This window comes from Eucalyptus grandis, chromosome 8 (genome assembly GCF_016545825.1).
Source record: "Eucalyptus grandis isolate ANBG69807.140 chromosome 8, ASM1654582v1, whole genome shotgun sequence".
Classification (NCBI taxonomy): domain Eukaryota; kingdom Viridiplantae; phylum Streptophyta; class Magnoliopsida; order Myrtales; family Myrtaceae; genus Eucalyptus; species Eucalyptus grandis.
Window position 1 is genome coordinate 53,116,094 of NC_052619.1, and position 26,683 is coordinate 53,142,776.

Consider the following 26,683-nt stretch of genomic DNA (forward strand, 5'->3'; position numbering starts at 1 on the left):
ATTCCCCCTCATTAAATTCCATTCCGAGGAAAAAGTAAACGCATGTGTTAGGACCGTTGGGCCACCAACTTGACCATCTCAATTAATTTAACTAAAACGTCAATAACAAAGCCTAGTATTAATTTCTTTTTCCAGTTTGGTAGATTGACATTGGACTTTGAGATTTGGACCGGCTCTGTCTAATAAAAATACCCGCATACGCCTATATATCGTTGTTAAACTTATTTGCACAATCTTTCCTCGTGATGTTTTGGTATGCACGTACATATATGTATGTATATACACATTGTTTTTTTTTTGTGAAAATTAAAAAAAAATAAATAGGAAAGAACCCTTTGATGGTTTGGTGGAACTGTGACCTCGCATTCCCCTCCACTAAAAACGACCCCCCTATTAAAGAGAGTTGGTGGCAGTACATTAGGCAGCAGGTCTTGGGTTGACCCCAGCGTTGATATGATGCTCTTTTTTACAATACTTTTTGCGTTAAATGTAAAAAAAATGAAGAGAGAAAATAGTAGCCAATTGACCACTCAACTATACACACACTCACACACGCACGCTTTTATTATGTTTGAATAGACAACTAAATTAACCCCTTCTTTGACAGGCTCTTGGGTTGAGCTTGGTGGTGTTTTGTTCAGTAGGAATTTCTAAGTCTATGCAATTCTTGAAGACAAGATCCTGAAAAAACGAGGAAATGAGACAAAACGAGGTTGGTGAGTTAGGTGAGTATATTCGCTGGATTATTTCTAACAACCTATGGCACCTCATTCCCTGTCGATGGATTCAACCCGCTTGACAAGGTAGTAGAAAAAGAAAGCGAGATTGAACAGTTGAAAAAGCCCTTAATTTTATTTGCTCAAACACGTTAAGAAAGGAACTAACTTTGAATGATGTTTCTTCTCTTATAGGAATTTTGCCATGTCTGAAAACAGAAATGCAGCTTTCAACCCTCTAAAGAAAAACCCTTTCTCAAAGTCGATTTGCTTTTTTATCTATCCCATCACTTGATCAATGGGAAAAAAACTCAATATAAACGTATCCGATAAATGACAAAGATATATGGCAAATTTTCCGTTGACATGAACATGTGACGATTTGAAATCAGATCTCACGCAAGAAAGAAAGATAAACGCGCCAATAACCATTAGACTCTTATTTCCCAATTTTCTTGTAATGATGGTCCATTATTCCACCCAATGGCCTGTGTCTCTTTCATTCTGCTGAGTTTCTTGTACTGAAGCATAGCATGATGGCCGAAGATCAATTCTCTATCTCAAGGACCACCGAGGAAGAGAAATACTCTTGGGAGTCTTGCGAGGAACGCCTGAGAAAGACATGAGAGGAGGAGACGAGGGTGGGGTCTCTTTGGTACGGTTGGTATTTGGTCGCTCGACATGATGAGGGCAGAGGGAGATGGTCGGGACAAAATTAATCAACATGGGACTCCTAATGCCTCTTTCCAAATAATGCCGAGCTTGACGTAAAGTCTCCATCTTGTTGAGAGAGGGTATCTTCTAAGGATAAAATCTTCACCATCCTAGCCATCATGAGTTCATTAGAGTATAGATGTCTGTCGTTCTCTCTTTCTCGTACAATAATAAGATGATATCTCTTTAATCGGCTCTCAATGTTTCACAAACTGAATAAAAGTCGTCTCTTAGAATCTATTCAGTGGCAGGCCAACGATACCAAACCTAGTGGATTCAATCGCGATATGAGCTCGAAGAGATTGCATCTAATGGAAAATTCAATATGGGAACTACACACTTGAGAGGTAAAGACTTTCATGCAGATGTGGCAATGCAAATTTGGATATTAGAAATTCACAAAGATTTTCAAATGCTCGCTTGTGTGTATAACTTGTAAAAGGATTCAGTTCAAGCCAAATGTTGCGAAATGAGGATAGGGAAAACCATTCGGGTGGGGGTCATGCGTCTCGATACTTCGTGTGGGGGAATTGGGCATCTTGTAATATGAGATCACAATCACAACTAATAAAATTTAATCTTGCATGACCTTTTTCTATTTTCTATTTTCTATTTTTGCAATTTTCAGCTAAATAATAAAAACAAAAGAAAAAAAGGAGAAATAATTTAGGGCTTTGTGTTATTTTATTTTCTTACTTTTATACACCATAAATCTCTCGTATAGTAGAGATTCGTGCTTGTTTTTATCGTTACTAGTGTTTATAGATTTTCAATGTCCTAGTGGAATTACAAATGCAACATATTTTGTAACATTTGAATAAATATAAGGGACAGTCGGGCCTCAAGGCTGTTTCATAGGCTTGGCCCAACCACTGATCGGGCTTGGAAAGCCGGCCTAAATATTCCAGCCAAGCCTACCCATTAATGGGCGGTCCCGGGTGGATAGAGGGCGGGCCGGGCTTCGACAGGATACAATAAAACCCAAATTTCTAATTTGGAGGGGAAAATAGTACAGAACTCATTCGTGAACTACTAAAATAAATGGTTAACACAATGAAAATTTCCAAATTGGTATACTAATGACAAATTTACCATAAATTAATTTTTTAAATTAAAAAATCTTAAAATGGTATACTTGTGACAAATTTAGCATTGATTAGTTTTCATTAAATTTTATAATTAAATTACTGAATTTAATGATATGTGATAGTTGAATTAGTGAACCGATTTAGAGTTTTACCCTTTATTTGTCAGAGGTGAACTAACTTGTGATTTTTCATGGTATTACAAATTTAGGTAAATTTGTTAGAAATGAATCAAATTAGGATTTTTAGTTATCAAAAAATTAATTTTGGATAAATTTGTTATAAATATACTAATTTATAATCTTTTTATAGTCAAAAAATTGTTTATGATAAATTTGTCACATGTGTATTAATTTGAAATTATTTGTGGTATTAACCCTAAAATAAAAATGCACAAAGATCTAAATTATTCTCTTGATTTTCGGTTTTATTTAAACTTTTAGCCGAAACTTGCCGCAAGGGCAGACCTATGATGGATCAGTTGACCGGGCCCAATAGCCATCTGAATATTCTTGGTCTTGAGCGCGTGTTTTGCATGCCGTGGTCGAAGCGAAATGGGAAGTCATCCTCCTTCGTCTCCTGAAACCCTAATCTAGAATCATCTCCACACCGCTTCTATAAACCAATCTCCCCGTGAGATTCTTAAGATCATTAATAACTACTACAGGTGATCAGTCTATTAGTCTCACTATTCTTAATTCCTCCACTGTAATATCTCCTAACCACAAGAAAAATCACGAAAAACTTGGAAATTCTGGAGAATAGAAACGGTGCAACTTTTTCTTCTTCCTCTCGTTGATTTCTCTTCTCTCGACCGTGCCAAGTCACTTTTCAAACTTTTCAAACTGTCTCTCTCGGCGGCACTTCTCACACGGGAAGTGAGAACGTGCAGTTACTTGCTTGGTTCTTGCGTGGGAGACCGAACTGACCAGGCTCTTGTCGAGCTGGCGGAAAGGTACTCTTGATCCGTCGGTCCACGGAATCCATCCCCAGCCATGATTGAGCAACCGGTAGGAAAATTAATCCACGGTGGAATTCTCGCTATTTATGAAGGGTGTTTCCGGACTTAAGCCAAAGTTTATGCTTGACCCGAGTTCAAAGATTGATTTTTGGACAGAATCTAGAAGTCATGTTGACACGGGCCGTTGTAATTTCTTAATTCTCAATTATTTAGGTCATCCCTGTCGCACAACTTTACTCCATGTCTATACAGTATTTTATTCCTCATTCTATTAAATTAATTACTTGGAAGGTGATTCGCCAGACTAGATTGAATCATGAAATTTACAGGCAATCTGTTTTTTAATAGAAAATATATTGTTGCTGTCATCATAGATATCGTGCTGTTTCTTTTTAGGTTGTTGAGTCGGATTTGAGTCTTCTAATTGTTACCCTTTCTTGCAAATTCATCAAATTATAATTTGAGTCCTCTAGGAACTTCAAATCATATTTCCATTTCTTTCTTCCTCGGCTGTTTTCTTTTCTCACCAAACTTTGTGGAAATTCGGCATAAGCAAACTTCCCATTAATTTCCCAAATCTGTTTTCTTCTCTTTTGCTCCTGTCAATGTGAAAGATCAAATCTTCATCGACCCCTTTGAAGGGTAAGGCCTGGTCTTTCTTTATAATTTACATATGATCAAGGCAAGAGTCACACCCCAACAAATCATACCCAGAAAATGAAAAGAGAAAATAAAAAAAGCAACTCAAATACGACAACTGAAGTATATGCCATGAAATTACACTAAACCAATGATCAACGGGTAGAATCAGATCCTTCGAGGATCAGAACAAAAACTTGGCCCTACTAGATGATGCGAATCTGATCGTCAACACGATATGGACTTGCTCGGTTACAAGGGAATTTCCTTTAGAAGTCAAGGTCAGCTTAGGCACTATCTGTAGATTACGAGCTATAAAAATGCAGCTAGGAAGGTTGAAGAGGCGTAAAGCAACTTGGCATCAATTGTTAAATGGGGAAAACATACTGCAAGTTCAACACCGGCAGCGGCATTGATCTGAATGGGTTTCTGGTAGTGGTGGTTCTTTTCCTACTGTTCATGGTTCTGTGCGTGGCTCCCCCGAGGCGGGGCTACCGCGTCTATCGCTTCCCATGAAGATGGGCTGATGCTGTTCATTCGCTGTCTGTTGATCATGTATGTTTCTCTCCCACTGTTGCCCGACTTATGGAGAGAGAGAGAGAGGGAGAGATGGCAAAGCCTGAAGCTACTTTGTTGTCTTCTTTCTTTGCAATGAGAGTTTTCAACACTTTATGTATTGTAGAAATTTTGTTTGTTAAACTGTCTATATAGAGTTCAACATTATAGTGGCTACAGAACTTACAATACGAATAGAAAAATTTATAGTTTTATAATTTCTTTGGTCTTGGTCTTGGTATGTAGACTGTTTTCATTCTGCTTCGTCCTCCTTTAGTTCCACCAGCTTCGAATGTTTTCTTTAGCATTAGGTATAAAGAAGACCACTCATCACCCACCGTCCAGCGGAAGAGAAGCATTTCGTGTGGGCAGTTTTGCGACGTGGCCCTGACGCAAGGAGAAACCAGGCAAAGAATTTTTTTTATTTTTCCTTTCTGAAACATAAACGCGAGAGTTGTTAGGAAATGGAATGTAACATGATACAGACATTGTGTTTGACTTGTGCATAGAATACTTTCTTCTATGGTTTACCATTACTTGTAATAAACTGCATTGGAACATCATCATCATCATCATCATAAAATCAAATCTAACCTAATAAACAAAGTCAATCTTCACAGATCAAACTGTGCAGTTCCTTCAAGTCATCTTCCCCTTTCCTTCTTTTCTTGTTGGTTTGCTGACGAATTTTGTTGGAAACCATTAGCAAACTTCCCATGAATTTCCCAAATTTGTTCACTTGCCTTTTGCAATAGTAGAGTCTTGCCCCTTACTTGAAGGATAAGACCTGGTCTCTCTCTAATCAAATGTACGATCAAGAGCAAGAGCTACCCTCACATGTGGAACACACCCATAAAAATAAAAAAGACCCACCCAACAACAACCACCACCAATTCACTTGAGTCTGACAGTTTGGACTCGGTCAATGCCTCGGAGAGTCCAGGTCAGCTTAGTTGGGAAATTCATGTGCTTGTTTTGAAATGTAAAGATAAGTAGATGTCTTTCTCTAATATTAAGATTGTTCATTATTTTAGAGACACCAATTTTGTAGCGAACTGATTGGTAAAGCCCATAAGAGAAATTACTTACCTTTGCATTGGGTCTTGTCCTCCCTAAGCACTTTTGGAGCTCTGATGCCCATTTATGGAGCCCTACAATCTTTGCTTAGTGAATGATATATTTCTTTTTCTGAACAAAAAGGAAAAAAAAAAAAAAAAACAACCACCACCAATTATAATAAGAAATTGTAATAAACCAATAATCAAATGGAGGAACCAGCTTGCGCTCAAATCAGAAGAATTATGGCTCTCAAAGATAAGCATATTTGTTTATCAACTTGGTTAATTCTGATGGACTTTCCATTTAGTTCAAGGTCAACTGCGGTCGTCTATACTTCATAATTAGATTATCGGCACCCACCTATCGTATGAATAAATAAATCTATATATATAAGTCCAAGTTGTGATGTTGATTACTTATATGTATTCAAGTTGTGCTGATTCGAGAGAAGAATTGAAGAAACGATTGAGCCAAGGAAATTCTGGAAAGTTGAAGAGGTGAAAGAGAGATATCGATCTCAAGTTGTTCATGGGGAAATTGATCATCAAGTTCGAGAAAGGTGGTGGTATCGATTGGAACGGATTCGTTATAGCAATGCTTATTGCTCTCCTGATCATGGCTTCTTGCATCATCAGTCCCAGGAGACGGGTCGTTTGCGTCTATCGCTGCCGGTGACGACGGATCGACCACGGTTTCTCTCTTGCTTTCATCTTTCGCTTGGGCCGTCCCTAGAGATCATCGCGGTCTTCTTTTCGTAGCTGAGGTCTGGCGACAGAGATTGTGAAATCTGTTTGTTCTTTGGAAGTTCCTTCTTTCTCTCAGCAGACATTTCGTTTGTCACTCTCTCTATTGACTAATGACGAAACATCCTGGCTGGTTACCTTTCAATGTGGAAACAATCAATTTGTTGTTGTTTGTATTTTTTTGGTTTTTTGGTATTAAGTTTGCCTTCATTATCTTCGGTTCATTCTTATTTACCAGCTTCAGATGCATTCTTAAGCTTGGGGTCTTAACTTTTTGCATTCAAGAGCAAGGTGACTCAAATCTAAAATCAAAATTAGCCTAATAAACAAAGTCAATCTTAACAGATCAAACTGCGCATTTCCTTCAAGCTTCCCTTTCCCTTCTTTTCTTTCGGGTTCGCTTACGAAATTTGTTGGAAACCATAAGCAATCTTCCCATGAATTTCCCAAATCTGTTCACTTCTTTTGCAATGGTCAGTATGGAAAGTCTTGCCCCTTCACTGAAGGGGCAAGGCCTGGCCTTTCTCTAATTGAAAGAACGATCAAAGGCAAGAGCTAACCTGACATAACGTACTCATAAAAGGAAAAGAGACCCACCTAACAACAACCACCACCAATCAAAAGCAAGAGCTACCCTAACAAAACATACCCATACAAAGAAAAAAACAGACCACACCCAACAACAACCACCACCAATTAACACTAAGAATTATAATTAACCAAAGATCAAATGGAAGAACCAGCTTGTGCTCAAATCAGAAGAATTTTGGCCCTCAAAGCTAAGCATATCTTGGGGGAAATTAACACAAAAGTCTTATATCTATTGCAAATTGTACCATTTTAGTTTTAAAATTTCAATGTGACCAATTTAGTTTTAAACCTTTTAATAATTTGTCAATTTAGTTCTTGTAATCGATTTTGGTAGAAAATCACTGATAGTTTAATCAATGTTGGTCATCATATGTGACTTGATTGACATTGATGTGGGTAATTCTTTAAAATTAATTTTTTTTGTTTATTATTATTATTATTTCCTTTTTTTCTTCTCTTTTTTTTTTCCTAACCCTAGGCTAGCCAGGGCATCGACCCTCACCTATTGGTTGGGGAGGGTGTTGCAACCCTTGTTGGATTTGGGCCAAGGCCGACTCCCTCTTGTGGTTGACAAGGAATGCGACCTAGGGTTAGGAAAAAGAGAAAAAGAAAGGAAGAATTTTTTTTGATTATTGTTTAAAAACTTTAAAAATTATCCACGTTAGCATTTATCATGCCACATGTGACCGGTCATGCCACATGAGATGTTCGATGGTCACTACACCGCTGTGTTAGCGATTTGTAGCCCAAATTGGTCAAAATAATTAGATTGATGAATTGCCAAAATGTTTATGATTAAATTGGCAAATCGTCAATAAGTTTATGATTAAATTGACATAATTGAAAGGTTGATGACTAGATTGATATAGGTTTATGACTAAATTGGCCAAATTGAAACGTTTATTACTAAATTGGCATAAGCATGATAAATTTAAGAATTTTTTGGTAATTCTGTCAAACTTTGCTAGGACTAATGGAATTTCCATTCAATTCTAGGTCAACTGTGGTCGTCTATACTTAATAATTAAATTAGCCTCCCTTATAATATGACTAATTAAATTAACACATCAAGTTGTGATGATGATTATTTGTACGTATTCAAGATGTGTTGATTCCTTCACTACCTAATCCTCTCATACACCCACGAAATTCCAGAAAGTTGAAGAGGTGAAAGGGAGACTGATCTCAAGTTGTTGATGGGGAAATTGATCATCAAGTTCGATAAAGATGCTAGTGTCGATTGGAAGGCATTCGTTATGGCAATGACTGTTGCTCTGCTGTTGATGGCTTCTTTCATGATCAGTCGCAGGAGACGGGCCGTTCGTGCCTATCGCAGCCGCTGACGACAGTTCGACCGCAGTTTCTCTCTCGCTTCTGTCTTTGGCCTGTGTCGGTCCTTAGAGATCATTGCCGTCTTCTTCTAGTAGCCAAGGTATGGTGACAGAGATTGTGAAAGCCATCTGTTCTTTGGAAGTTTTTCTTCTGTCCCTCTGCAGACGTTTCGCTTGTCCCTTGGCTCTCTCTGTCGGCTATTGAGGAAATATTCTAGCTTGGTTGGCCTTCGACTGGCTTGTTTTGTCTTCATTATCTTCGGTCCATTCTTAAACTTCCAGCTTCGAATGCATTCTTAAGCTTGAGGTCTTTAACTCTTTGCATTCAAGAGCAAGGTGACTCAAATCTGCACAAAGCTTTTCAAAGAGTTGGAGGCGTGTAGTTGCTTAAATCTGATGAGGGTAAGAATTTATTTTTTGCCCATCTCTTTTCTCATGAAAAAGAAAAATAAATTCAGGATAATGAGACTTGAAATCGATGGCATCATTCTTTTATAAGCACAAAGGTGAGAAGAGACATTAATGCTAATGACCATTTTCGAGCATCATCATAAAGATTTCTCACCCATTACGGAATGTTCGATTTGAGTCATAATTACTTTCTACAGCACTAGCGATCCACTATGGAATGTTCGATTTGAGCCATAATTACTCTCTACAGCACTAGCACCCGAGGGTTAGCCGCCAATGAGCAGAACTTAATTGCATTCAGATCAATGCTTAATTCTTTCTTATTCCACAAACCCATCATTGGATCGGGTTACACTTGCACAAGCCATTATTGCGTGTGACCAATGCATGAATTCCGTCCGCATGTCAACTGTTGAATCTGGTGAGCCCCTGTTTTAGATTTGACCGACACTAGATTCAGTGATCCAGAAAGTCTTTAGATGCATTGCAATGATATCTGCCTGCGCTTTGTAATTCTCCTGTCCCAGTAGTTTCATCAAGCATGTGAGACGCTGAGGAGCAAACACAAAGGGAGAATGCATTCCGAAAGAGAATGAATGCATAAAAATGTCTCCATGTTTTCGGTCATTCTTTGCCGTCTATAGGTCCAATCGACCCAGCTCCGTAACTCGTGATTTGATTTTCCACGAAAGCTAACGTAGGAAAATTACGAATCTAATCCAAACATGTTCTCGAGACTGGAATCAAATAAGCTCGGTGAAGGCTAAGTACAAATAGTGGAATTCCAGAAAACACAGGATAGACTTTTTCGATGGTTCCGCAACTGAAACACAGTATCACATCACGGTAAAAGGTGTACGGTGCAATGAAGAGATGCCGAAGACCTGCATTGCCTTTCTAGATCTTACCAGATGTTCGAATCACCACGTCACAATAGAAAATTTTAAAGGACATCAACATGTAGAGAAAGTGAACTCGATGAATGTCCCAACTTGAACAATTGCCAAATTGAACGACTCCTTGAACATTTGATAAACCAAACAACTCCATGGTTATCCAGTATCTTCAGAATTTATTGATATGGTGGCGAGGATTTACAACATCCTTTACAAACACAACATACAGGTATGCACACTAACATGCACAAACCCCAATCTTCTTAGACACCAGTACATACCATGATCATACTTCTGTGGTACAACCAGATGTCTATATCAATCATCGTTGATCACAGACTTGCGCGCTCCGGGAAAGACCAGGAAGTGCTAGTAGAATGGAATACGGAAATTTGGACGCGAAGGACCTCATGAATGGCACCTCGATGAAGCACGCTGAGGACCTCATTTTCCTGAGGCAATGCTAGATCTTGCAGGGAAACTGAACGAGAATGAGACTCGTCTCGCATTCGGAAGCCATAGAATAATCTGCCGAGCTTCCACCATTTGACACTCACTTGACGTTGTGAGATCTTGCTATTCTGAAGCGCTTCCATGACATGCTTAGCCTGCAAAATTTCTATGATTATTTTACCATGGAGTAAACTCCAACCAATCTCCGGAGTCTCTGTGACATGTTTCAATGCATTGGATAATGATAGAGTGATATTCCTAACTGACAAGCCAGAATGAGACCTCTACCCTTAACAGAACAGAAATCAACAGGCGTATTAGCAGAGAATCCCATTATGCTTAGCCCATACCTGTTCATCTGCATGGTGCGATTCCACAAATCAAAATCAAGTATCTCATATTCAAAGGCAGGGCATTACATATAGTATGCAAATTTAAATTTTTCATTTGCCATTCTTCTTTTCAGCAGTATGTAGCTAAATAAGAGGCCAGATGAACAATCAAGCTGTAAATATCAACTTCGAGATTGACGAAATTTGAGACTGACCCAAATACAATCTTCAAAAAGCAAGTTTTCACATAGAGTGATGCACAATTTTTGCGAGGAAAGGTTTATACCATGTACACAATCTTTCATTTTCCCAACAGATGAGATGACTTGCTGAAGAGATCTTTCCCCTCAATGTAAGAGGAGAAGAAAAATGCTACAGCCATGACAAACACAAATTCCTGCTTTTGTTTCTGGACATTTTAGCACCATTCAAAAGTTCTACACACCGCATATCCAGCAAAGCCAAAACATCATAGTCTGCTCAATGACAGTAATTGAAAGCAAGATGCCCATTTGGCAGTCACGTGCGTCTTTCCTCGGCGCCCCAAAGTAAACAGTTGCTTACCGGCACTTCGAGCCAGTGCATGCAGTAATGTAAGCCGACCAAGTTCAGCAGCACATTCACTTCCGGCCTGAACAGAAACATTTCGACGTCCTCGAATCCGAGCCGCATAGAGCTCAAGTGCTCGATCGCTTTCAGGTAGTCCCTGATCTCTAGCGAATCAGAAAACAGACATTGCTCGACGTGCTGAACAACCAACGCAGCTCGCTCGGCCATCTCGGCATGCCAATTCACGTAAAAGTCCCTCCATCCCTACTTTCAAAATTCCAATCACCAACAAAGTACCCAAAACTACCATGATCAGAATTTCTCCCTCCTCGCCGACAATTGCGCAATCATCAAAATAAGCAATTTTCATCATCAAAAGATTAACACGAACCCAAACCCAAAACCCGAGACCCGATGTTGAAAGAGAAGATTACCTTGAAAGAGGAAGAGTCGCCATGATCAGCCGATGAAGATTCAGTCCACGAATCCAGAGAAGGCCATCTCCGTCGCGCCAGAGGCTCCCACAGGAAATCCGACCCGCACAAGTCCCTCCAGAATCGGCTGCAACTTCCCAGAGCGCACAAATCGCCCACCTGACGATCAAACCCAAAGACCCAAATACGCGAAAGGATCAACAATCAAACAATCGAGTTCTCTTGATCGGTGCGACGATGTAAGAGGCATAAAAAGAGATGAGTCGGCAATGAATTGCTCCGGGACCTGGAGGCAAGACGCGATTTTGAGGGCGATATCTTCTGGCAGGGAGGCTTGGATGCTTCCCGGCTGCTCCATTTCCACTTCCGGCTTCGCCCGCCGGAGCGGGGGGAGAGAGAGAGAGAGAGCGAACCGAACGGAGCGAGCAAGCGTGAGAAACGTGAATACTATGATGCTGTGGTGATGACGATGGTGGAGTTGCACGTGAGGAGAAGAGAGAGAGCTTGCTTCCGGCAGATGAAATGGGGAAGCTTTTGAAGCTTTCCTTCAATGGCGTCAGCACTCAAGCTTGCTTCCACGCGGATGGCGGAGATGGAGGAAGTCGCCCGAGCCGACGCGTGTGATAGGCCGGGTCGGGTGTCGAATCATAGGCCTTCGACACGAGGCCTGGCTCGGCCCGTAAATGGTGTCAAAACTAAACGGAAAAATCGAAACTGAAACCGAATTGAAATCTCATATATTTTCGATTATTTGTATAACTGAAAAACAATCATTCTTTTTTTCGATTCGATTAACCTAAACTAACTGAAATCATAAACACAAATTAAATTTCCAACTTAAAATCTCTTTTCTTTCTCATCTTTTATTCAGTTCAATTTTATTAAATAACACAAAAATAAAGAAAACCGAAAAATTGAAAAACCAAATTGATGGATAAAATTCGCATCTCTATCGATTCAGTTCGGCTCGATTCGGATTTCCTAAAAATTGAAATCAAATCAAACCGTTCACACCCCTAGAGCTCATATTAGAATTAGAGATTTAAATTTGAGATGATTCGCCCAACCCGACTAGCTTTCGGGTCGGTTCCAAATTTTTCTTCTCGTTTTATCCGAAAACCTTCGTAAATTTAAACATGGTTCATGGCTTGGACTTACAAAACCAAATGAAATAACAAGACCAAGAACTCTCGCGTTGAAGTCGTGAGCCTATTGATCTCTCGAACCGTTTTCCCAACCACTAGAAGCCCTCGTCTCCGAGGTCGGCTTCAGCCATGAATAAGTACGATTAAGGTCACTTCTTGAGTAGAATCAAACGAGCCCGAATTCGACGACAGATGGGCTTTACCTTATCGGTTTTCAGCTTTTGAAATAGCGAACCGGTCCTCTTCGAAAACGACCTGTAATTGTATAGACCGGGCCCCCGGGCCGGTCCCAGCCGGTTCAGGGCTCTATTTTGGATTTCCGGCTCGACTAATGTCCTTGGATAGTGAAAGGCCGAAGTGTTTGGTGGGCAAAGCGATAATTCGGAAGGCTCAGGAGGGCCGGATTGCAATTTACAAACTTCAGAAACTCTGCTGACTCGTCATCATCCCACATCCGATGATTCTTGCTGCTCTCGTCGTTGCTTCTCCACCTATCGTCTAGATTTCGTCTCGATTTCCTGAACCCAAGATTCCCAACGGCCGTGAAACACCATCTCGACCTCAAGGGCAGTCATCCCTTTCCAGGAATGCGTCGGTGAAGCTCGACCCGTGCTTCAACTGAGACTTCTTGGAGCTCCAAGAAAGGAAAATGTCACTTTCCCTGTCGTCCAGTGCGTTCAGTATTCAACCCACGAGGTATGAAGCCCTGAGAGCGCGTTTCTCTTCTCAATTCATCAGCCCGATTCAGGTGAGCTCGAGCACGCACGCCCGTTCGGTCTCGCGTGTGAACTCGCCTTCCTTCTTCAAGTTCAGCCGAGAAAGACTCGACCCAGTTGCTGCTTCGGCAGCATCAGCGGCTGAAACAGCGACGGCACCCTCTTCTTTTAGGGACAAAGCCCCCAAGGATATTAACGTTTTGGTGGTGGGGTCAACTGGGTATATTGGGAAATTCGTGGTGAGAGAGTTGGTGAAGAGAGGGTTCAATGTCATAGCCGTTGCTAGGGAGAGAAGTGGGATCAGGGGTAGGAACAGTAAGGAAGAGACGCTGAACGAGTTGAGAGGGGCTAATGTGTGCTTTTCGGATGTGACGGACTTGGAGACCTTGGAGAAGTCTGTGGAGGGGTTGGGATGCGGTATTGATGTCGTGGTATCTTGCCTCGCTAGCCGGAATGGCGGAGTGAAGGATTCTTGGAAGATTGATTATGAGGCCACGAGAAATAGCCTTCTTGCTGGCAGGAAATTTGGGGCTGCGCATTTCGTGTTGCTTTCTGCTATTTGCGTGCAAAAGCCCCTTCTTGAGTTTCAGCGGGCGAAGCTGAAGTTTGAGGCTGAATTGATGAAAGCAGCCGAAGAGGACGGTAAGTTCTCATATAGCATTGTGAGACCTACAGCATTTTTCAAGAGCTTGGGGGGTCAGGTTGAGTTGGTGAAGGATGGGAAGCCTTATGTCATGTTTGGAGATGGAAAGTTGTGCGCTTGTAAGCCAATGAGCGAGCCAGATTTAGCTTCTTTCATTGCGGACTGTGTGTTGAGTGAAGAAAAGGTAAACCGGGTTTTGCCAATTGGTGGGCCAGGGAAGGCTTTGACGCCTCTTGAGCAAGGGGAGATTTTGTTTAGACTTTTGGGGAAGGAGCCCAAGTTCTTGAAAGTGCCGATCGAGATTATGGACTTTGCGATTGGTGTCCTGGATTTCTTGGTTAAGATTTTTCCAGGATTGGAAGATGCAGCCGAGTTTGGGAAGATTGGACGGTACTATGCTGCGGAGAGTATGTTGATTCTGGATCCCGAGACAGGGGAGTACAGTTCTGATAAAACGCCTAGCTATGGGAAGGACACATTGGAAGAGTTCTTTGAGAAGGTTCTACGGGAAGGAATGGCAGGTCAAGAATTGGGGGAACAGACAATTTTTTGAACGATTGGTGCTGTGAAGGAAATGGGTTCAATTACCAATAATTGGGTTAGGCAGCTTCAGTTTTGTAACATTATCTCACCTAAGTTGCGGATCCTTACCCGGAAACTGATCAAGCACCTGTATAATCTGTGAGTAAGATATGTATGTAACGATTGATTCTTACTGCCAATGCACACATTCTGTTATTCATAACTTTGAAGTTATTGATGTCTCGTGCATGGTATTCACCACATTGCATAAAACTATGGATTAGATGTTAGAAATGATTCGAAGAGTAATAAGTTGCATCAAAGATATGGTCCGATGGCAGAAACATATGCTGGCAGTGGAAAACTCATTTAAGTAAAAAAATCAGAATATCAAATGCCCTTGACTAATTATTACTGCTTTGTGAATACTTGCCTGTTGAATTGTTGAGGCCTTCTGTATTCTAGTCGTGATCCGTTTGGATAGTTGCAATTCTTGAAGTTACTTTTAATGTGGTCCTGGAGGAACAATTTGAACAGTTTTGAGATTGATCTTAGATGCATTAGAAAAAATGGAAACATGAGAAAAAAGAAATGCCTTGCTAAAGCAAGAGGAGGTTGGGGTTTTGTAATATGGCTGTCTTTGGCGAAGAACTTTTTGTACGGATGGTTCTTTTTTATTTCTTTTTATTTTGTGTTCATGTTGTGACCCTGGCATGTTCAGCGAATAGCTCATTCTGACATTTTATTTGCAGTAGACACTTCTAGGCAACCCAAAATCTTTGCAGAAAGTCTCTCAGTGAGCATCAAGGTACTTGTGGAAGTCTGATACACATCTTGATGCTGCTAGCTAAAAACTTGGTGTTCTTGCTACATGTCATATATTGAATTTAGGCCTGAATGAAAGAATTTTCAACATGTTCTAGATTTTAGGAATTCTTTGAGACCATTTACACCTGCAGTTCCCGTTCCTGGGCATAGGAGTTAGGTCAGAACTGGAATATGCGAATATGACACCATAACAAGTCCCAAAGCATACTCTTGTTGCTTGCGTCGGTTGGTCATTTCATTTTGAAATTTTCCCAGGATTGTGAAGTATCTTTTCGTTAGATATGGTCTATATGCCAACCTGAGTCAAAACAGGAAATTTGGAAGGTGGCATGCTGGGAAAAAATGGTTGAAAGAGCTAAAAGAGGATGATTTGGCTGCAAGCCAATATCTAGGTGCTAAGAATCGATAGACTTGAATGAGCATACCTCTTCATTGGGTTTCTCCTTGTTTAGCTTTGTGTCATGTAAATGCCATTCGTGTTATATCAGAACAAGGACCTTCTGTGGAAGGAGTTTGTAATGCCCACTTCTTGCTGAATCAATGGCATTGCTTTGGCCAGTATCTTCTCCTCAAAAAAAATTCGTCATTAAATATAATTCTTCTTGGACATAAAGAGTCAAAGAGTGATGGTTCTTGGTCCAATCGGTCAACCTATTTTGCGTTTCTTTGCTACTTCATGCTTTGTATAGGGCCTCTAAAAACCAATCACTTTGGTCCTGGTTAATTCCTGTTTTTCACATATTTTGATGTATGGCGCCCAGCAAAATGTTCTCCTCTTCATGAACCACTCGTCTTGTGAAATTTGAGACGAACTCAAATGTAGATAGAATGTTAGAACCCTTGACGAGTGGGGAACAATATCTGATGGGCCCGCTGTAAGAAAAAGATGGTACATCACTATAAATGCCAGAACAAGACGTATGCAGTGAAAATACAGAGGACAGATGCCCCCTTTTTTTTATTCACGAGCAGAACACATCTATGATCTATCTACCTGTACTTGAGGTACAAAACATGGACAACATTTTCACAGGGGGAACATGAACGGCGAGGCCAATGTCACACTCAAAAGTGTGAGATTTCTACTGTGGGATCTTCTTTTGCAGAGAGAGGATGGAGAGGATGATGAGGAGGATGAGAACCAAAGCAGCCAGGATCGAGACTGCAATGGAGGTCTCAAGGTGCTGACAAAACTTGTCATAGACATTGCAAAACTCGTCCCATCTCTCATGGCTGTTCCCCTGGCGGTTCCCCTTCAGCCATATGTATGCAACCCCTCCTGCTGTCCCCGTTGCTGAGGCCACTAATCCCAGCATCACCTGGGCATTTCACAACCCAGTTTGATCAATCTCAGTGCCACACTGAGCTTGCTCATGAATTATGAGACATTCGTGCTCTTGGGCTGCTAGAAAAGCACGGTCCATTCCTTTACTTGTCACGGTTTTAAAGGAGATACTCGAACAAAAGTTTGTTCATTTACCAAAAGTGAAAATAAAAATAAAAAATAGAGTGCTAAAGTTTGGTGCTTGAGAGCTCACCACATCCCAGACCACAAAGAAGAGGAGGAAGCTGGCTGAGAAGGCCGGCTTCAAGACGACCGAGATGGACGCGAGTGCCGTGATGATGCTGTAGAGGCAAGCCACTGAGAAAGCCACTACAAAGTATCTGCACAGAAATTAACTACTGTAAAAAAGGTGAAATTATTCTTGGAAAGCTTGATTGTTATTTAAAAATTACAGCGAATAAACTGTCATCCAAACAAGATCGGTTCTTGCATGGGTTCCAGGTAGGGAAGGGTTCAGTTACTTGTCGCGCTATGCTATCCGAGATAACTTCCACGCAGTTGCGAGTGCATAGTACTATTGATTTTATCAATTACATCGAAATAAAAGTAAGTTATTAGGTTTCTAAGGAGGACCGCTCACTTCATAAATGTGTGGAAAGTGATTGATTTGGTCGTTGATTTAATCTCTCGTCTTCATTTTTGTTCGTTATGGGGCGACAGTCTTCCAGAGGACATAAAACAAATGGTCAAAATTACATACGAACAACTCGTCACGTGCATAGACCTTGACATTTTGTCTACTGCATTGATATTTATTGTCGCAGCTCATGTTCTTTGTTCTTACAAGACACCCCGGATTAGTAAGCCACGTCGAGCCAATCGATGGACATGTTATTAAAGTCTTGGCAATCAAAAAATTTCTGGTTTTATTTTTCTGGACAGTTGAATTTCAATTATTTGGATTCTCTGGCACGTTTACGGCATTTCCCAGGCGTATAATCAGGACTAATAATAGTTCGTTTGACGTAAAATATCCTTGTTTTTCCTGCAAAAGTTGCAGAAAGATGTTCTTCAAGAACTTCACTTGTGCGGGACACTATTTCACTGAAAAGGAAACAGAACCAAGAACTTAAGCACACGCGCGTAAGAAAATAACGCATGATGATATCTACGGGTGGTTTAAACATCTCTCTGATAGAGACTATTCAGTATGGCAAAACTAGCTTCAAAAGGGGAAAGAAAGAGTTAACTTCTTGATGGGTATAAACCAACTTCTGCGAGCAAGACGGAGAGAGGTATGATCGAAATGAACTACAACCCTAACGTCGAAGGAAGGGATTAGTTCGGCCACGCTCTCGAGGAGCGTAGCAATCGGTGTTCGGCATCTTCTTAATCAGGCAAGGAAGAAGTAGCTAGCAAAAGGAGTGAGAAGTAGAGCTAGGAAGCAAGGGAAGCTGGGCAGGTCTAGAGTCTTTATATTTTTCAAATCCCTTACTCAAAAACAGTAAGAAATGCATGGAACCTTATGAGTAACTAGCGACTTACATGAAAGCAGGGTAGTTATCGAACTTAGCCTCCGCAAGTGCCCCTGAGAATGGTCCTGGAAAAGGATCTTCTCTCGTTTGCTTGCTAAAGACCATGACCAAGAGCGCGATCAGCGTCAAAGCAAACAGCAACCCTCGAAGAGCCGTGAGCAATCTTGCCACGTGTGGAGGACCTGCAGGCGGAGGCGGGGCCTCCACTTTTGGCGGTGGCGCCTCAGCTGGCTTCGCCGCCTCAGGATCGGCTACTTTCTCTTGGGTTGACATGGTTGCTCTAGGTGTAAGCTGGGCTTGAGTCTGTGGTTATGGCCGCAATAGACGCTTGGTCTATATATACATGTAGAAGTGGCAACGACTCGATTCTTTTATATTTTAATTTATCTGTTTTTGGGTTAAATAAGGATGTGAAATTTGAATGATTTTGATTGGTTGGAGTACCAGGTACGCAAAAGCCAGATTGGATGGTTACATATTCTTGCATCTATCACTGAGTTGGAAGGGTCGACCCGGACAAATGAGAAGACCAAAGAACTGTGGACACGCGCAATAACGATGGTCAATTTCAACGGTGTGCTTACGAACTACTTGAGATGAAGTTGGGATTCCTAAATATCTAGTCCGAGCATTAAACCAGCGCGAATTCAGGATTTAGTACACATGATGACTAGAGGATATTGTCATCAACCAAATAGAAGGGTATTACTAGGACCGTCAAATGGGTGAGTCAGGTTAGGCGGGGCTCGAGCTCGTTGATGTCAGGTAAGCTCGGCCTTGCCATAGACCGACAAGGCTTGAGCTCACTGATGAGGCTCGACCTCATCAGAATTTGGTGAGCTCAGGCCTCACCGACTTATGGCAAGGTTCGAGCTCGCCTGTAGCTGGTCGTTGGCCACGGTAGCCTTCAATTGGCCAATGAAGAAGAAAAAGAAAAAGAAAAAGAAAGAAAGGGAATTAAAAAAAAAAGAAAAGGAAATTGAAAAGTAATAGATTTATTGTATTCATTGAGGAAGTTTTTTGTTAGGTTGTTCACTTAATATTGAAAATGGATCAGACGTTCTGACCCATTTTCGACCATATAACTCAGCTTAGAACTTTTTGGACTCATTTTAACTAGGCTTTTATATCTTTATAATCCACATGCAATCCATTAATATTAAATGAGTCAAAAAGTGGGTCATGATCCCATTTTGCCACCCCTAGGTATTACATATGGTCCCATCTTGCCTCGCTAGCCGGAATGGCGGAGTGAAGGATTCTTGGAAGATTGATTATGAGGCCACGAGAAATAGCCTTCTTGCCGGCAGGAAATTCGGGGCTGCGCATTTCGTGTTGCTTTATGCTATTTGCGTGCAAAAGCACCTTCTTGAGTTTTAGGTTGAGTTGGTGAAGGATGGGAAGCCTTATGTCATGTTTGGAGACGGAAAGTTGTGCGCTTGTAAGCCAATTAGTGAGCCGGATTTAGCTTCTTTTATTGCAGGCTGTGTTTCGAATGAAGACAAGATAAACCAGGTTTTGCCAATTGGTGGGCCAGGGAAGGCTGTGACGCCTCTCGAGCAAGGGGAGATTTTGTTTAGACTTTTGGGGAAGGAGCCCAAGTTCTTGAAAGTGCCGATCGAGATTATGGACTTTGCGATTGGCATCCTGGATTTCTTGGTTAAGATTTTTCCAGGATTGGAAGATGCAGCCGAGTTTGGGAAGATTGGACGGTACTATGCTGCGAAGAGTATGTTAATTCTGGATCCCGAGACAGGAGAGTACAGTTCTGATAAAACGCCCAGCTATGGGAAGGACACTTTGGAAGAGTTCTTTGAGCAGGTTCTTCGGGAAGGAATGGCAGGTCAAGAATTGGGGGAGCAGACAAATTTTTGAACGATTGGTGCTGTAGAGGAAATGGGTTCAATTACCAATAAATGGGTTTGGCAGCTTCAGTTTTGTATTACATTCTCACCTAAAGCTGCGGATCCTTGCCTGGAAACTGGTTGAGCATCTGTAAAATCTGAGTAAGATATGTATGTAATAGTTGATTCTTACTGACAATTCACACATTCTGTTATTCATAACTTTGAAGTTATTGATGTATCATGCACGGTATTCACCACATTGCGAGGAATTATAGATTAAATGTTAGAAATGATTTGAAGAGTAATAAGTTGCATCAAAGATATGGTCCAATGGCAGAAACATATGCTGGCAGTAGAAAACTTATTTGAGTAAGGAATCAGAATATCAAACGCCCTTGACTAATTATGATTGCTTCATGAATCCTTGCCTGTTGAATTGTTGAGGCCTTCTGTATTCTTGTCGTGTTCTGTTTGGATAGTTGCAATTCCTGAAGTTACTTTTAACGTGGTCCTGGAGGAACAATTTCAACAGTTTTGAGATTGATCTTAGATGCATTAGAAAAAAAGGAAACATGAGAAAAAAGAAATGCCTTGCTAAACCGAGAGGAGGTCAGGGTTTCATAATGCTGTCGTCTTTGGAAAAGAACTTTTTGTATGGATGGTTCTCTTTTATTTCCTTGTTATTTTGTGTTCATGTTGTGACCCTGGCATGTTCAGCGAATAGCTCATTCTGACATTTTATTTGCAGTAGACACTTCTAGGCAACCCAAGATCTTTGCAGAAAGTCACACAGTGAGCATCAAGGTACTTGTGGAAGTCTGATACACATCTTGATGCTGCTAGCTAAAAAGTTGATGTTCTTGCTACATGTCATATATTGAATTTAGGCCTGAATGAAAAGATTTATAACATGTTCTAGATTTTAGAAATTCATTGAGACCATTTACAACGGCAGTTCCTGGGCATAGGAGTTAGGTCAGAACTGGAATATGTGAATATGACGCCGTGACAAGTCCGAAAGCGTACTCTTGTTGCTTGTGTGGGTTGATCATTTCATTTTGAAATTTTTGCAGGATTGTGAAGTATTGTTTTGCTAGATATGGTCAATACGCCAACCTGAGTTGAAACAGGGAATTTGGAAGGTGGCATGCTGGGAAAAAAATGTTTAAAAAAGCTAAAAGAGGATGATTTGGCTGCAAGCCAATATCTAGGTGCTGAGACTCAATAGACTTGAATGAGGATACCTTTCCAATGGGTTTCTCCTTGTTTAGCTTTGTGTCATGTAAATGCCATTCTTGTTATTTCGGAACAAGGACCTTCTGTGGAAGAGGAGTTTGTAATACCCACTTCCTGCTGAATTATTGGCATAGCTTTGTAATGCCCACTTCTTGCTGAATCAATGGCATAGCTTTGGCCAGTATCTTCTCCATGAAAAAAATTTCTTGTCATTAAATATAATTCTTCTTGGACATAAAGAGTCAAAGAACGATGGTTCTTGGTCAAATCGGTTGACCTATTTTCTTCGCTACTCCGTGCTTTGTATAGGGCCTATAAAAACCAATCACTTTGGTCCTGGTTAATTCCTGTTTTTCACATATTTTGATGTATGGCACCCAGCACAATGTTCTCTTCATGAACCACTCGTCTCGTGAAATTTTAAACAAACTCAAATGTAGATAGAATGTTAGAACCCTCGACGTGTGGGGAGCAATATCTGTGTGGGGAACAATATCTGATGGGTCCATTGTAAGAAAAGATGGTACATCACTATAAATGCCAGAACAAGACGTATGCAGTGACAATACAGAGGACAGATGACACATTTTTTATTCACGAGCAGAACACATCTATGATCTATCTACCTGTACTCGAGGTACAAAACATGGACAACATTTTCACAGAGGGATCATGAGCAGCCAGGCCAAAGTCACACTCGAAGTGTGAAAATTCTACTGTGGGATCTTCTTGTGCAGAGAGAAGATGGAGAGGATGATGAGAAGGATGAGAACAAAATCAGCAAGGAGTGAGATTGCAATGGAGGCTGCAAGGTGCTGACAGAACTTGCCAAAGGCATCGCAAAACTTGCCCCATTGCACATGGCTGTTCCCCTCCAGCCATATGTATGCAACCCCTCCTGCTGTTCCCGTTGCTGAGGCCACTAATCCCAGCATCACCTGGGCATTTATTTCACAACACAGTTTGATCAATGCCAGTGCCACACTGAGCTTGCTCATGAATTATGAGACATTCGTGCTCTCGGGCTGGTAGAAAAGCATGGTCCATTCCCTTACTTGTCACGGTTTTAAAGGATATACTCGAACAAAAGTTTGTTCATTTACCAAAAAAAAAAACAAAAAAAATGGAGTGCTAAAGTTTGGTGCTTGAGAGCTCACCACATCCCAGACCACAAAGAAGAGGAGGAAGCTGGCTGAGGAGGCTGGCTTCAAGACGGCGGAGATGGATGCGAGTGCTGTGACGATGCTGTAGAGGCAAGCCACTGAGAGTGCAGCTACAAAGTATCTGCACAGAAATTAACTACTGTCAAAATGGTGAAATTAATTCTTGGAAAGCTTGATTGTTATTTAAGGATTACGGCAAATGAACCGTCATCCAAACACGATCGGTTCTTGGGCGGGTTCCGGGCAGTGAAGGGTTCATTTACTTCTTGTGCTGCGCTAACCGAAATAGATAACCTCCACACCGTTTGCGTGTGTGTAGTACTATTGATTTTTATCAGTTACATAGAAAGAATAGTAAGATATTAAGTTTGTAAGGACGACCACTCCCTTCATGAATGTGTGAAAAGTGATTGATTTGGTCATTGATTTTATCTCTTTTTCCTTCCTTTTTGTTCTTTATGGGGCGAGAGGCTTCCAGAGGACGTAAAACTAAAGGTCAAAGTAACATAGGAACAACTTGTCACTTACATAGACCTTGAAATTTTGTCTACTGCATTGATCATTATTGTCGCAACTCATGTTATTTGTTCTTACAAGGCACCCCGGATTAGTAAGCCAGGTCGAACCAATCGATGGACATGTTACTAAAGTCTAGGCAATCAGGAAGTCTCTAGTTTCTTTTTCTGGACTGTTAAATTGCAATTATTTGCCTTCTTTGGCATGTTTACGGCATTTTCCAGGCATATAATGAAGACAAATGATAGTTCGTTTGACGTAGAATATCCTTGTTTTTCCTGCAAATGTTGCAAAATGATGATCTTCAAGAAGTTCACTTATGTAGGACACTTCTTCACCGAAAAGGAAACAGAACCAAGAATTTAAGCACATGCACATAAGAAAGTAACGCATGACGATATCTACGGGGAATTTATTTAAACATCTCTCTGATAGAGACCATTCAGTATGGTAAAACAAGCTTCGAAAGGGAAAAAGAAGCTAACTTCTTGATGTGCATAAGCTAACTTCTGAAAGCAAGATGGAGAGAGGTACAATCGAAATGAAGTTCAACCCTAACGTAGAAGGAAGGGATTGGTTCAGGCACGCTCTCGAGGAGTGTATCGATCCGTGTTTGGCATCTTCTCAGTCAGGCAAGGAAGAAGTAGCTAGCAAAAGGAGTGAGAAGTAGAGCTAGGAAGCAGGGAAAGCTGGGCAGGTCTAGAGTCTCTGGGTCTTTCCAATCCCTTACTTAAAAACAGTAAGAAATGCATGAAACCTTATGAGTAACTAGCGACTTACATGAAAGCAGGAGAGTTTTCGAACTTAGCCTCCACAAATGCCACTGAGGGTGGTCCTGGGAGAAGAACTTCTGAGGGTGGTCCTGGAAGAAGAACTTCTTTCGTTTGCTTGCTAAAGACCATGACCAAGAGCGCGATTAGCGTCAAAGCAAACAGCAACCCTCGAAGAGCCACGTCTGCCGTGAGCAAGCTCGCCACGTTCGGAGGACCTGCGGGTGGAGGCGGGGCCTCCGCTTTTGGCGGTGGCGCCTCAGCTGGCTTCGCCACCTCAGGATCGGCTACTTTCTCTTGGGTTGACATGGTTGCTCAAGGTGTAAGCTGGGCTTGAGTATGTGGTTATGGCCGCAATAGATGCTTGGTCTATTATATATACGTGTAGAAGTGGCAACGACTCGATTCTTTTATATTTTAATTTATCTGTTTTTGGGTTGAATAGGGATATGAAATGTGAATGATTTTGGTGGGTTGGAGTTTCAGGTACGCAAAAGCCAGATTGGATGGTTACATACTCGTGTATACATCACTAAGTTGGAAGGGTCGACCCGGAGAAATGATAAGACCAAAGAGCTGTGGATACACGCAATAACGACAGTCAAGTTCAATGGAGTGCTTACGAACTACTTCAGATGAAGTTGGGTTTCGTAAATATCTAGTTCGAGCATTAAGCCAGTGCGAATTCAGGATTTAGTACACATGATGACTAGAGGATATTGTCATCAACCAAATAGAAGGGTATTACTAGAGCCGTCAAATGGGTGGGTTAGGTTGGGTGAGGCTCGAGCTTGTCAATGTCGAGCAAGCTCGGCCTCGCCAGTCTGAATTTGGTGAGCTCAAGCCTTGCCGACCTATGACGAGGCTCGAGCTCGCCTTTGGCTGGTCACTGCCACGGCGGCCATCAACCGACCAATGAAGAAGAAAAAGAAGAAAGAAAAGATATAAAAAAGAAAAAAATTAAGAAGAAAAGAAAATTGAAAAGTAATAGATTTATTGTATTAGTTGAGGAAGTTTTGTGTTAGATTACCCGCTTAATGTTAAAATCCATTTTCAATTTATATAACTCAACTTAAAACTTTTTGGACCCATTTTAGCTGGGCTTTTATATCTTTATAATCCACATGCAACCATTGTACCAAATGAGTCAAAAAGTGGGTCATGATCCCATTTTGCCACCCCTAGGTATTACATGCGGTCCCTAGATTTGGGAAAAATTGTTGGAAGCGATGAGATAATGAACTTTGGCTTGATATTCGATTTTGGTAGGTTAACTTTGGTTCAATTGATCCTTGACATAATGCGGAATTGCTCGTATTGTCCTTTTTTAATTCCTTTGCATCGAATCCATTTTGTAGTTGAAATAGCATGAACCACGTCTGGACCAGTTAATTTAGGTAATGCATTTATAGTTTTACGGGTTATACAACTCAGGCTTTTCTTTATCACACGCGCGAGTTTCTCGTAGAGATTCCTTCTTGTGAGGATCTTGGTTGTAATTGGGATCGGAAACACTTGAATGCGAATGGACTGGAGTGCCTCAATTTCCTTTTGCTGTTCATACTTTACAGTGGAACATCTCATCGTTTGTCCCGTGAAAGTATGCATACCGCCGAACCACATTAATCTTCCATGTCGGGTTTAATTTTCTTGCTTGGATCGTCCTGTTTGCTCTGTGCTTCCATGTTCTTGCGCAACATGCCGATAGCAGATCGTCCATGTTTTGAATGAGGAGATTCGGAAGGATTGACTTTCTTATTGCTGGACTTAAAAGAGATTGTGCCAAGTGAAAATTGAACTTGAAACCTCCCATATTCCAAGTTGCTACGTCATAGTTCTTTCATTACTGAATGACGGGAGACGTGATAACTTTCAAGACTACAATATGATTTATTTTTTCTTGCTCTAGAATTCTAGAATTTTCGGGTGTTATCTTAGAGATTCCAGAAATTTCATTTCCTTTCATTTGTTGTATGAATGGGTTTAGAGATTTTGTTTACTTTATTGAATAGTTCTCTAATTATCTTTTATTAGGACATCACTAGAATTTTTTGGGGCTATTCATATCCCTATTTGTCTCTTTACTAAGCAGATTTCGACGCTGAATCAAAAATAATAGCGGGAGCTTTTCTTTGCTGTGCTTCGTGGGTGTGCGGCTTTCGTGCTCTGCAATTGTTCATTCGTGTTTGCAAATTGCGGTTTGAGTTGTCCTCGTTTCCATTGCATCGCTTGGGCAACATCCAGAAGTTCGAGAGGAGATACTTTGCTAGGAAATGTTCGTCTCGTGTGAACTCCAAGTCTACTCTCTTTAAACTCGGATTGCAAAACTCATTTGGTAAAAGATAATCTTATGAAGCTTAGAGGGTTATTAATTAATTGAGTAGATCACTGAGTTGCCATTACATACCATATGTCAACCTTATTCTTTGCTAGGCAGCGATCATCTCATGAAATCTCATACTATTGAGATTTAAGTACGTAACTTGTGGCTTCAATGTGAATTTTGGGTAAAAGTGATTGAATGTAAGTAGGTAATATGCCGATCCACATATAAGCCAATATTTTTTTATTAGAAAAAATATCAAGAAAAGGAAGAAAAGAAATTCTATCCCCTGGGCCACATTCAACTTCAAGAACTTGCCTACCATCCATCAGTCAAATTGATAGCAACGGCGATGATGATCGACGATCAGCCGGTCAAACACAAGGAGAATGCCCCATCCCGACGCGAAAAGAACAGATGTACAGGTAGTAGTAGCAACTAAAATTCAGGAGGAATTACAATCCTCTAAAATTGTAACTCTAGAGGATTGCGTTTGTCACGTCGTGCACGCCTCATGAAGACAAAATGCATGCATGCACGTATGTGGGTACCAAAGCGATTTCTGATAGTTCCAATTTTCACATTCTTTTCTCATGATGTAACAAGGGCTGTACGTAGGTTCTGCATCTTTGGCACCACGTTTGGACAGTTCAATGAGATAAAATCAAGAAGCGATGGCGGTCCC

The 26,683-nt window shown here is 41.0% G+C and overlaps 4 protein-coding genes, 1 long non-coding RNA gene and 1 pseudogene across 6 annotated transcripts; 2 read left to right on the forward strand and 4 right to left on the reverse strand.

The window, feature by feature from the left end:
• Positions 1-9,788: 9,788 nt before the first annotated feature.
• LOC104415038 lies at positions 9,789-12,031 on the reverse strand. The gene is made up of 4 exons (XM_010026264.3): positions 11,756-12,031; positions 11,470-11,628; positions 11,051-11,299; positions 9,789-10,309 (listed from the first exon to the last, which is right to left on the reverse strand). Exons 1-4 carry the CDS (start codon positions 11,825-11,827, stop codon positions 10,034-10,036), a joined length of 756 nt encoding a protein of 251 aa, XP_010024566.2. The 5' UTR covers positions 11,828-12,031; the 3' UTR covers positions 9,789-10,033.
• Positions 12,032-13,070: 1,039 nt separating this feature from the next.
• LOC104415041 (divinyl chlorophyllide a 8-vinyl-reductase, chloroplastic) lies at positions 13,071-15,410 on the forward strand. Of its 2 annotated transcripts, none has more exons than XM_018861814.2 (2): positions 13,071-14,654; positions 15,248-15,410. In XM_018861814.2, the coding sequence occupies exon 1, from the start codon at positions 13,264-13,266 to the stop codon at positions 14,524-14,526; it is 1,263 nt and encodes a 420-aa protein (XP_018717359.2). In that variant the 5' UTR covers positions 13,071-13,263; the 3' UTR covers positions 14,527-14,654; positions 15,248-15,410. The 2 variants fall into 2 exon arrangements, with proteins under 2 accessions (XP_018717359.2, XP_039156930.1); XM_039300996.1 differs by having other exon boundaries at positions 15,251-15,410.
• On the reverse strand, positions 15,402-15,903 carry LOC120287718. The gene is made up of 2 exons (XR_005545980.1): positions 15,749-15,903; positions 15,402-15,621 (listed from the first exon to the last, which is right to left on the reverse strand). It is a non-coding gene; the product is annotated as an uncharacterized LOC120287718 (long non-coding RNA).
• Positions 15,904-16,199: 296 nt separating this feature from the next.
• LOC104415039 (CASP-like protein 1) lies at positions 16,200-18,466 on the reverse strand. The gene is made up of 3 exons (XM_010026266.3): positions 18,154-18,466; positions 16,862-16,988; positions 16,200-16,642 (listed from the first exon to the last, which is right to left on the reverse strand). Exons 1-3 carry the CDS (start codon positions 18,414-18,416, stop codon positions 16,406-16,408), a joined length of 627 nt encoding a protein of 208 aa, XP_010024568.2. The 5' UTR covers positions 18,417-18,466; the 3' UTR covers positions 16,200-16,405.
• An 892-nt stretch (positions 18,467-19,358) lies between these two features.
• On the forward strand, positions 19,359-20,184 carry LOC120287717 (annotated as a pseudogene).
• Positions 20,185-21,764: 1,580 nt separating this feature from the next.
• Positions 21,765-24,042, reverse strand: LOC120285854 (CASP-like protein 1D1). The gene is made up of 3 exons (XM_010026265.3): positions 23,686-24,042; positions 22,384-22,510; positions 21,765-22,164 (listed from the first exon to the last, which is right to left on the reverse strand). Exons 1-3 carry the CDS (start codon positions 23,982-23,984, stop codon positions 21,940-21,942), a joined length of 651 nt encoding a protein of 216 aa, XP_010024567.2. The 5' UTR covers positions 23,985-24,042; the 3' UTR covers positions 21,765-21,939.
• Between the last annotated feature and the right edge of the window lie 2,641 nt (positions 24,043-26,683).

Bases quoted from the DNA above. Each gene is read 5' to 3' on its own strand.
- LOC104415038 (XM_010026264.3), bottom strand. From the start codon at position 11,827: ATGGAGCAGCCGGGAAGCATCCAAGCCTCCCTGCCAGAAGATATCGCC. The intron at 11,300-11,469 runs GTAATCTTCTCT...TTTTGAAAGTAG, and splicing joins GCGACTCTTCCTCTTTCAAG to GGATGGAGGGACTTTTACGT. The intron at 10,310-11,050 runs GTAAGCAACTGT...GAAATTTTGCAG, and splicing joins TGCACTGGCTCGAAGTGCCG to GCTAAGCATGTCATGGAAGC.
- LOC104415041 (XM_018861814.2), top strand. From the start codon at position 13,264: ATGTCACTTTCCCTGTCGTCCAGTGCGTTCAGTATTCAACCCACGAGG.
- LOC104415039 (XM_010026266.3), bottom strand. From the start codon at position 18,416: ATGTCAACCCAAGAGAAAGTAGCCGATCCTGAGGCGGCGAAGCCAGCT. The intron at 16,989-18,153 runs GTAAGTCGCTAG...ATTTCTGTGCAG, and splicing joins GATAACTACCCTGCTTTCAT to ATACTTTGTAGTGGCTTTCT. The intron at 16,643-16,861 runs GTGAGCTCTCAA...TGAAATGCCCAG, and splicing joins TCTTTGTGGTCTGGGATGTG to GTGATGCTGGGATTAGTGGC.
- LOC120285854 (XM_010026265.3), bottom strand. From the start codon at position 23,984: ATGTCAACCCAAGAGAAAGTAGCCGATCCTGAGGTGGCGAAGCCAGCT. The intron at 22,511-23,685 runs GTAAGTCGCTAG...ATTTCTGTGCAG, and splicing joins GAAAACTCTCCTGCTTTCAT to ATACTTTGTAGCTGCACTCT. The intron at 22,165-22,383 runs GTGAGCTCTCAA...ATAAATGCCCAG, and splicing joins TCTTTGTGGTCTGGGATGTG to GTGATGCTGGGATTAGTGGC.